Here is an 11,322-nt window from a genome sequence, read left to right as displayed (position 1 = left end):
TTATTGTATTTATTTAATGTTTAGTATTGTATGACCAGTCGTTGCTTTATGCTACGTCTATATATAAATACAAAATGCACTAAATATGGCAACAGTCATTGATAGATGGGTTTTTGGAAGAGTTGCAAAAGTCTGCACCTTTTACAATTCTATTAAAGAAAGAAAAAAAAAATCAAGGATTTACATTTTTTTTTTTTAATACTAGCCTCTCTCCGAGCTTTCAGTCCACGGTCCTTGACAATGTCATAGCATTTTATGTAAAATCAAATGTGTGTCAGAAAAACTGAATGCCACAGAGTAAAGATTGGAGTATTATAGTGTGTTCTGGGTCATATGAAGGTCACATAAGACACACCTGACACATAGCCTTGGGCGCCAACACATTTAAATCACTTGTACTGTGGATGCTTTAATGTGACTTCTGTTATGTTATTGCCTAAAGGCCTCACTCTCTGCTAACTCTGCTACACAAAACATGTATTTATGTTTAAATGGAGATATCTGGAGGCTAAAAAGCTCAAGTGCTAGATTCTCTGGGCTGTTTTTATTTTTTAATTCAAAATAACGCTAAAGTGAGCCAGTACTTATCTTAAATATTACTGTTGTTTATAATAGTGTATTATTAAAGACAAATACTCAGTTAGGGGGAATTTTGTTTAAAGTGTTATTTGCAAATGCCATGCTGTTTTCTGGCTTTACTGTTTTTCAAAGGAATGTGCATTTATGTACAGAAAAAAAAAAAAACTTACAATGTCCTGCTCCTAAAAGACAGTGGACATTCCTTTGAAGACAATAAACTGTATATTCTGAACAAGAACAAGAGCTCTGAACAGCTACCAACTTTGAGCTGCATCCAGGCCCTCACCAAGTAATAGTACTTGGTCTATAACCAATCAGAATGTAGGAAATAGTGTAAGATGTATGACACAACCAAAATAAAAAAATAGTCTATTAATTGCCAGAACACACATAGTAGAGATATGTCTGAATTTCCCCCGTACTCACTATATAGTGAACTATATAGTGAGTTTGCCATTTTCTAGTGCTTTCCGAATCACTAATTCCAAAATCAATTGCACTAGAAATTTCCCAGAAGTCTTTGCAAAAATTTAGCGAGTATCGATGCTCACTAGATTAGTGAATATAGACCACAATGCATTGCGGGTGAACAATTTTGCATTTTTTTAATGAACCATCCACAGTTTCACCATCAGAACACAATGGAATCATAAATAAACATCGTGAAAAGTTCGTATTGATTCGATTTTGACTTTCTGAAATCAGTGACGTCATATCCGGCGTTTGGAAAAATGAAAGAAAAGTAGTAAGCATCGTGTCTGAATAGCCTTTAAAATCCAGGGCATTTTATAGTCCTGCAGTATGTAGTTTTTTGGTAGTTAGGGTTTAGGGAGGGATTTCAGACAACCTAAGTCTTTCTCTAGAGTCGATGATTAAATGATTAATTGCAAATCAAAAAAATCACACCTTGTTTGAGTGGAATGAAAATACATGACGATTTACCCAACTCGTGCTTGGAGCAATTTTATAATTATGAAGTAATTAGATAAGGGTTATTGGAGTAAGTATGGAGAAATGTACTGCATTTCTTATCGTGAAGTTACTCTAACCACAAATATCTCATTCATCCATGATGCTTCCATAGCAGAAAATGTTTTAAAAAGGTTTATTGGACTTAAAGGATGCCATTTTGAAAATTCTTTCTTAATAGAGAATGTATTTTTGGAAAAAATGTCTTCAATTTAAAAAACTAAGTAAAGATGACCCTTTTCAAAGCTTTCTTTGCTATCAAACCACAAAAATCTTAAATGTCCAAGACACTGAAGGTGCCCAATTAATTTTGTATTCATGTTTTGAAATTGGGCCTGTAAATAAGGACTGACTTGTATGTAGCAAATCACTTATCAGATGTATAGATCAGTTTTAAAGGCTCATTCTTATCTAGAAAAGCACAACTTCTACTCTAAGTTTGTCAATATCATAGCCAGTCCTGTACAAACTTGTTTTTTGTTAAGCTCCAAATACATTAACTTATTTCCAAGAAATACACAAGAAATACATTTTTTATGACTAGCAGTGGAGGAATATACCTCTATATACCTATATATTTATGCCTGATATGTCTGAAGATCTCTTCTTAGACCCTATCCGAATTCTTCCCCTACCAATACATTTAGTCCACCAAGCGGAGAGTTATGAAAAAATTGTGTCTTCAAATTCGGACAACACTACCACTCAAAGATGTCATCATTATGTGCTGTCATTTTTGTTAGCGCGTGTACCCTTAAAAAACTATCTCGAACACCCCTATCCCTCCAAATGCCCCTACAACTGGAGGGGTAGGTAAAGAATTCAGATTCAGCCTCAGACTCCAAGATCTACAACTTCGTCCTCATTTTGGGAAATGTGAAGAAAGATTATGTTACCAACCAAAACATTAGTATGACTCTGTCTCAGCAGTATAGTTAATCTTCAGTTCGGAGTGTATTATATTAAAGCACTGGTCTTTCTCACTATCAGCAGTCAATCTCTACATTCCCAGGACAAGATCCATTCCCTGGAGGGAATATCGCTTGGTGACCTCCACACCCCATTAAGCCGGTGTTGTCAGTTTAAGCAAAAGCAGCATTTATATGTAATATTTATTAGGAAAAAGGCCGGCACTTGGACACCATGAGGAGCAGAAGATGCAGCAGAGGATGTAAACTATTGGACTGGGTCATCACACAGGGGATGAATGAATGTTCCGTAAGCACAACATCTGCCCGCATCTCAGCCGATCTTTATGAATAACGTGAAATATCGAGCAGAAGAACATCAAGGTCTCCCAGGGACCCTCGCTAAATTAAACACACACCAATGCGCTTAGAGAAACTATTTGCGGCAGCTTGACCTTCCTCTGCATTATCTCTCGTGGAGCATTTCTTAAGGTCAACATTCAATCTTTGTACTGATCCTGTACTGCTCTCACAACTCTCCAAACACCATGCCATCCTAGAGGCTGTGCTTTTACTGATACTCGACGAGTGAAATCAACCTACCCCTGCAGTGAGTCGGTGAGGAATTCTAATGCGTTATGTATTGAATAATTGAGATTTCATTAGACACATACCAGCAGCTACCTCAGTGATGTTTCTCACTGAACCATTCACTTGATAACGAGGCAAGTCTACATGAACTGAATATCACTCAGACAGTAAACAAGCATTAAAAGTGACTGTCGCTGGCAGAGTGTATCAAACATCCAAGCTAAAAATGAAAAACTTAAAGAAGTTCTTTGTAGATATAATGGAGGCATGGTTCTGTTTGACACATCTGTCACTTATGAGCCTGTTTTCAAAGACATCGCTACAACCTTCAAGAAAACAATCACTTTTAACCACTATTTCCCCCTTGCAAAAACCATTTTTTTTAAAACCCTCTGAAATGACTTTAAAGAGCTTCAAGCATTAACTTGACTTATTATCTCAAATTAAATAATGTTTAAAACACTTACCAAAATCGCCTGGGACATAGATGTCATAGACACAGTTCTGGCCTCTTGTGTAATTATGTGGGTAATTTGGGGACAAAACCGTTCCTTCTGAAGCGGTGAAATGGCCTCCGCAGGGAGCTGCAGGGACAAGCAGGGCAAAGGCAAGCAGGGAAGATGCAATGTTAACAATGTGCAATGACTATCTCACAATACCAGGGGAAAAAAATGTTATAGTCACAAGAGTACTGTAAGGCGCTCATGTCACAAAATAAGAGCAAATGAAAGACATTAGATATCTCAGACTTTTCACATGAAATGGTTTAAAAGTCCCACTTTGATCACCTTTTGATCCATTGTAAAAGCATTCTCAGTGGTTTTATAATTATGATTTTGTCATTTTTAGCCAAAATCAAAAACCTGTGTTGTTTTCTAGGTCATAGTTTCTGCTGAGTGGCAGTAGTATGTTAGACATTCACCTCTGAGTTGTTGACAGAACTGTTAGCACAGAGTAAGCCATTTCCCATCATCCATCTGTTTACACTGTCCTGGAAGCTTACAACCCCTCACAGCCCTATTAGCAGTGCAACAAAACTGGTGAGCAATATTGGAGCTAACTAGCTATACAGTCTTTAGCCAGATCCCAGCTCAGACCAGGAAAACAAAGAAGCATATGGATCTGTCTGTGTCAGGAGTCAGAGCTCTGTGTCCCCTCTCTGGTCACCGGAGGAAGCCATCTCCAGAGTATGGAATGCACTACATCTCCCAGCAGCCCCAGCAGCCCCAGCGCACAGTTCCTGGATGCTTCTCAGCTCTCTCTCATTGTAAATCACCAAGCACTTCACAGAGCCTCATTCAAGTATTGTTTTTGCCACTCAGCCTGGATTACCGAGTGTTTCCATCTTCTGTGTACCTGACCATGCTTTATCTCTGATTGCTTGCCGCCTGCCCTGACCCTTGCCTGGACTCTGACAACTCTAGTTAATCCCATGCTGGTGATTGACCCCTGCCTGTCTGACCCTGATTTAGCTTTGTGGACTTTAAGCTGTGCTTAGTTCCTGTCTGAACCAATACACCTGCTGCACATGGAACTAGCTGTTTGCCCGTTTTTGACAGTCTGCAGGTGGATGCATCGAAAAAGAGTGGAGCAAGGAGCTTATGGCCTGCAAATTGTACCACCTTTGTCACAGCTACAATCTTTTTCCAACTGCATTTTTTGTCTGCTTCCGATTCACAACAATTTGAATAACAAAAACTGCAGAAATGCAATTTTAAGCTTAATTTTTATTTATGTATGTCACAAGATCATTCTAAAACACCAAAACATTATTATTATAAGAGTGGGTCTTTAACTTTTCAGATATGGACATTTGAACATTAATAATAGAAATACAAAGAAATAAATATAAAAAAAAACTTTTTGAGTTAAAAAAAAAAAGAAACCCAAAGTAAAACTTGTTTTGTTGCTGTGTTCATTATAACACTGTTCTCTGGCACAGAACACACAACCTTATTGAAGACCACGACATCGTTCCCTAGACCCAAGCACAGAATCTAACCAAAAATATCAATTGATAGTTCTCTCTATTTCTACTACTAAGGGAAACAGATAATATGAGACCATTTAGAACAGGAATAAGCAACTCCAGGCCTCGAGGGCCGGTGTGTCTGCATGATTTTCAGATATATGTAAGACATACAGTACTCATCATTGATTACATGGTTCAGGTGTGTCCAACCAATTAGGATATGCCAGAAAAGGGTATGAAGGAAAACTTGCAGCCCTCAAGGCCCGGAGTTGCCTATCCCTGATATAGAATGTGGCATCTTCCAAAAATAGACACACAACATGTGTGTGATGGAAGGAATAAACTCAACCTGGATCTGTGTTCGTATTGGCGTGAGAAGAGATGGTAACTTAAATTCTCGAGTGGGACTTGAATGGTGAGGAATCAACCTCTCTGTCGCATGTATACTTAACATCAAGCAGGCTTTTACTACTAAAAATTTGTTTTTATTATGTTTTCTTCTATTTTAATTAAGTGTCCAATAATGCCTCCTGCTACATCCTACTGCTGCTGTGCTCCACCTTTTCAACATGCTCTACCATTCTGCTCACCTCGGAGGTGTGGCAAATGATCTTATTTAGCACCTGTCAGGTATTTAAGGCAGAGGAGGCCTCACTGAGGCCGGCTGAGGATCCTGTCGGGTTTTATTTGGTGTGGTGCTGGTTTGGTTTGTTTTGTTTTCTTTTACCCTCTTTGTCCTCAGCAGTCTTAGAATGCTGGGTTTTGTTATTTTAGTTTGGGTTTGGACATTGGTAGTCTTAGTTTGCGGGCTTTGTTTATTTGTTTTCCTTATGCAGATTTTGGTTAGGCAGTCCATAGCAGGGAGCTGCTGACTCCGACAGTCGACGTGGCTGGGTCAGCAGTCTCCCTGACTTGTTTATGTTTGGCCAATGTTTTAATTCTCTTTGGTTTGACCAACAAACTAATTATTTCATTTTTTTCTTTCATTTCTGGACACATGATTTCTTTCATTAAATAAACTGTTCCTTTTATTCTTCTAGGTGTCCAGTTTTTGTAATTGCCCCCTTTTGTATGTCTTTTCTCCCAGACCTGAGCCAGGTTTATCCATAGGGGACGTAATACCCCCACATAGCTTTCTTATCTCCATAATGTTCTAGGTTCCATTCGCATACTGTATGCCAGTGAACATGTTTGTTATTCTACCTGAGTGTCCAGTCTCCTATTAATCTGTTAACGATGGTTTTAATTTGCAAAGAGGCCCCTGTACACGGTGAAGATCATGGGCTGAGCCATCAGGTGGGAGCCTTCAGCAGTAAACAAACACTCATTTGTCAGAAAAGCTGTCAACAGCTGCTCCTCAACCTCCCGTGGCTACACAATACACTCAGTAACACACAAGAGGTTCATAGAGGTTTTTACTGACTGAAGTTGGATCAGTAATTTGTGCACACTTTATTTTTGGAGACGCAACAGGCATATAATCAAATATATCTGTCGCTGGCAAATAAGACATTATGTTAAAATGAGTTGTGAGGCAAAACAGAAATTTGAGAGGAGTTCTGGAGAGCAAAATGAGTTACCAATCAGCAGCCAAAAAAATGAGGGGATGTCGGAGGTTTCAGTGATTTTCTTCAGACAGTTGAAAACAACTACTGAGAGTAAGAGTTTATAAAAAGCTGCAAGATAACAATAAAGAGGATTGAACTGGAAAACTTACAATTACAATTATTAACTGATAAAATTGCACCTTTACTATCCAGTTTTATTTCAAGAAAGCTAATACAAATCAAAACACAGGCAATGATCTCATACGTCTCTCCGTTCACTGACACGGTGGTTGAAACGAACAAACTTAACGGGTGCTGCAATTAAAGGAGTGCTGGTGTCCTCAGACTTTAGGCTGATTACATGTGAAAGGTATTGATCAAATAGTTAAAGCCACTTCACTGGCATGAACAAGGGAACCATGACCGCACATTAAAACTAACTCCAATGATCAATGTTAAATGAAGCTGTAATGGCTACAAATGTAGCATGAAACATCGTCCAGTATTTTTAGTATAAATATTTGATTTAGTCTTTTATAATATTAAGAAGGTTTCATATGAAGTTAATGGTTGGAAATGTGGAAAGATCACTGAAATTGATACTTTCTCATCCATCATCTTTAAATCAGACGAAAGAAATGGTCAATTGATCAAAACTCCATATTAACTATGAGAATAAATAGTATTCTACCAACAGCTCAGTGGCCATGTGGTAGAGAGGCTGCCCTGAGACTGAAAGGTAGGAGTGGGGGATACTGGGAATTTGGGTATTGATCTGATACCAAGTAATTACAGGGCTAGTATTGCCAATATCGATACCAATACTTTTTCCTTGAAATGTTTGCTTATAGAATAATTTTGGAAACACATAATTTTTTTTTGTAAATTAAGTGTATAATAATACACAGGACAAAGACTTTTTGCAAAAAAATATTGATTAACTAATCACAACTACCAGAACTGAACATGCATATTAATAATGGTATAATGCAAAATAAAGAAGTTAGACAGTAATAAAAAATCAAAGTCACTAGTAAAAAAAAGTAAACAAAAGCAACACTAATAAATACAAAAAATATAAACAATACAGACACAAATCCCGCCTTTGATGCCAATATGTGCCTTTTTAATGGCTCCACTACCCGATCTTCCCAATCTGGCTAAACTACAGACAGATAGTAAACACACTTGCATGAACTCTGTAAGTAAATTCAAGATCAAAACTGCAGTGAAAGTATTGAAAGTATCAATCCCATCACACTATCATCAATACTTCACCTTGATATTGATACTATCGATACTCGGATCGATACTTTCACCCCCACTGAAAGATCGTGAGTTCTAATTCACGGTTGAGTCATACCAAAACCTTTAAAAGTGGCACCTGATAACACCCTGCTTGACACTAAGCATTAAGAGGTTGGATTGGGGGGTTAAACCACGGCTGTGTCTGCAGCTCCCCCCTCCCCCAGGGGATAGGTCAAATGCAGAGAACAAATTGTGCACACCTACTGTAGGTGCGAGACAGCCAATGGGAATTTAACTTTGACATGGCCAGCAGCATAACGTAGCACATCTATTCTGAACTGCCACGCTCGCTGTTTTGTATCATATTACTAAATACAATGTCTTATTGCTTTAGTTTCACTGTTGAATATGACTATGATATTGCATTTTTACATAACAAAAAAACAAAAAAAAACCAAAGAAAGCTACTGCCTTTATATTTTAGAGAGGCTTAAATTTCTATTTTATGATTTATTAAAAAGTCTAACGCAATGGGGTGTTCTTGCCTTTTCTATAGCAGGAATTAAATAATAAAAACATGCCTGTCCTTTACAAATTCCCATGGTTCCATTTCCCCCAAACACGTTAAGTAAATATCAACCATTAAAACTAAGTAGCATTTATGTCGTCTTTGACATTAATCCCCCAGATTATTATTAAATAATGTAAAACAAGAGGAGCTAATGTTGTGTCATTATTTTTAACCCAGTTAAGTCTTCAATTCCGATATAATCCCACAGTGAAAATACTTAAGAGACAGGGTGATGGACTCTTTAGTAATGTGCTCTTCAGAGCTGTTCATTGAAGTTATCCAGGCGCCAAATGTAAAAGTATTGAATCTCTCCCTGGAGTGGAAGTGGAAGGTCCCATTCCACACTGCAGAAACTGAGAGCTGCATTTAACTTAGGCAGATTAAATATTTCAGAGTCTTTTAATGTGGTGATGTTAATACAAGAGAGGTACTTTCTTAGATCTCCTGTGGAATTTCTTCCATCTGTCTTTCTCAAATTTTCCACTGTTTCCTTTAAGGTTGTTTTGCATATGTGAATGCCTTCCTTGATATGATACATTGAATAGGATTAATATTTTATATTCAACTTTGATGGGGTCAGTATACTGACATGCTCAAGGTATTGCGAGGAACAATAACTTTTCATGGTGGCAATGCAAGTGAAACTTTAGAGTGGGTTAAAGTTCAATTGGAACTGGTGAGCTGCGTTATAAATTGGCCTTGACAAAGAGATTTAAAAGCATACATTTTATGATCAATCCTGCAAACATGCTGCCTACAAGTTGTGTTATTCATATCTTGATTTTTTTTTAATGTGGGTTTGAAAAGATCCCATTAGGTTTAAATTCAGAAGAAAATACACATCTTTGTGGCTTGAAACAGTTCATTTTCTTACCATTTTAGAGTTCATGGTTGAGCAGCTCTGTTCCACACTATGTGCTGTGCAGCTTCTGTTCTTGCAATAAAGATAGTGCACAAACACCAGCCTTTCAGAGACAGAAAGTCCACTCTTTTCTCTACTTAAAAGAGGACGCTTTCTGCCTGCGTCCATTTTGCGGAAGGTAAAATGATGGGGTGTCATGGAGACTTCTGACGTGTCTGTGCCATATTTCCTTCAGAATGATCATGTCTCCAAAGATTTGGTGTCTTTCCAGATAGGATGTTAAAGCTAAAACTCCACCAGATTGACGGCTGGCAGCCCTTCACTTCCTTCAGACACTTTTATGTCTGCACTGGGATCAGACTCTTTCCAGTCTTGTATTAGGCTGGAGAATCAACCAATGACAGAGCACAGAGAGTGAAGCAAGACACAAACCAAACTGTAAATCTTAAGCTCATCTTTATTTAGCTCATTTTCCATTTCTGTCTTGATTTATCATTGCTGTCCTGCTGTGACATCTTTGGCTCTGTTCTGGAGCAACGCTCTGCTGTACGGATTTGAGTTACGACCCATTCGCTGGTATTCTGTTTTGACTCCTATGTAACTCCCCAACACATTCTCACTACCGAGTCGACGATTGGTTAAGGACCCTCTGCATCAAAAATTGACATTTTGGGTGTCCCTAACCCTAACTACCGGACGCAGTACCAAGCCTGGTACCGCGTCTGGTGCCGGGTTAGGATACTGGTACTGGGTTTGGGTACCATTGTGCTATGCGTCCTGCTACTTGACCGGTTCTGGTTCGTGGCCCTGAGGGTGATTTAATGGGAACTGCCAACACGTCAAAAAATGACGAGTTGAGGACACCCAAAACATCAAAAAGTGACTCAGAGGGGTCCTTAACCAAACATCAATATGTGACGACTTGGGGGTGAGAATGTGTTAAACTCCCAGAGCAATATCTACAATGTTAGGTTTCATTGTTTGGAGGCCATTTAAAGGATTTACAGTACTTTAAAAACAATGTCGCCAACCATTTGTATGGGATTTAGAAATCTTTATAGATCTTAATAGCAATTGCCAAGTCTCCTTAATTATTATCACAATAAAAAGTTATCAAATAAGGAAGAAGTGTGTTGAGGCTTTATAAGTTAAAAGAGACACTCATGATCCTGGTCCAAAGTCAAAGTTAAGAATTGCAGAAGAAAAAAAAAAAAAAACTTTTTCTAAGGTTTTACAAAACCACAATCCCTGATAGTACCATAGACACTAATACACTATATTAGTAGTCTGGTGCAAACCATATAATTTGAAATGGCCAAAATGAAGCCTCAGGTAGAAGAGAAATGTTGACCATAACACTCTATAAAAACATTGAACTAGCCAGGAGAAAGTAAAGTCTTAAAGAGTAGTTATTGGAATTACCCATACCAGCCAATCACAAGAGGACACCCTTAATACAAGGAACATATTAGATTTTTAAAAGCAGACTCAGGAAAAGTTTGACTTTTTAACACGACCCAAATGAAAATTGTGTTTTTAACATTTCTGTGGCATTTTTCTCATGATGGAGGATATCCATTAAAAAAATAATATTGAAATTAGATTTCTATGTATTTTGTATTTAAATCATTGTGAATCAGGAGAAGATAACTAAAAATAAATTAAAAAAAAGCCTGTAGTCGCGATGTACAGACGTCAGGACAAAAACTTCCTGCTTCCTCCCATTCTGATGCATCCACTTGCAGATAAATAGATTGATGTATGTCTTTGTTTTCCACATCAGAGCTGGCATCTGGCTCAAAACTGTAAGTCTGGACCGGTAATGTTAGGTTGGGTTTGTGTGGGGCTAGTGAGAGAGAATGTAAACAGATGGATGATGGGAAATGAGAGCAAGCTTACTCCACCCACAACTCAGAGGCAGAAACTATGTTCTAGAAAATTATAGTTTAAAAAAAAATGGCTAAGAAGGGCAAAATCATAATTAAAAGACCTCTGCTTCTACGGGGATCAAACGCTGATTGGAGTGGAACTTTAATGAGAAGTTGCTCCTTTTTGCAAACTTCCTCTAGTATTTT

General features: G+C 38.0%; 1 protein-coding gene across 5 annotated transcripts in view; it reads right to left on the bottom strand.

The window, feature by feature from the left end:
- LOC112143303 (CUB and sushi domain-containing protein 3) overlaps window positions 1–11,322 on the bottom strand; it is a gene marked incomplete at its 5' end in the record, with an annotated part of 317,263 nt that overhangs the window by 159,997 nt on the left and 145,944 nt on the right. For all 5 annotated transcript variants that reach the window (XM_024267159.2, XM_024267162.2, XM_024267160.2 and 2 more), the window contains 1 exon segment: window positions 3,515–3,631. In XM_024267159.2, the coding sequence (XP_024122927.1) occupies window positions 3,515–3,631 (117 nt within the window).

The sequence above is a fragment of the Oryzias melastigma genome, linkage group LG16 (assembly GCF_002922805.2).
Source record: "Oryzias melastigma strain HK-1 linkage group LG16, ASM292280v2, whole genome shotgun sequence".
NCBI classification, from domain to species: domain Eukaryota; kingdom Metazoa; phylum Chordata; class Actinopteri; order Beloniformes; family Adrianichthyidae; genus Oryzias; species Oryzias melastigma.
The sequence above is the reverse complement of the archived record's forward strand: the minus strand, read 5'-3'. Positions and strand labels throughout refer to the sequence as shown.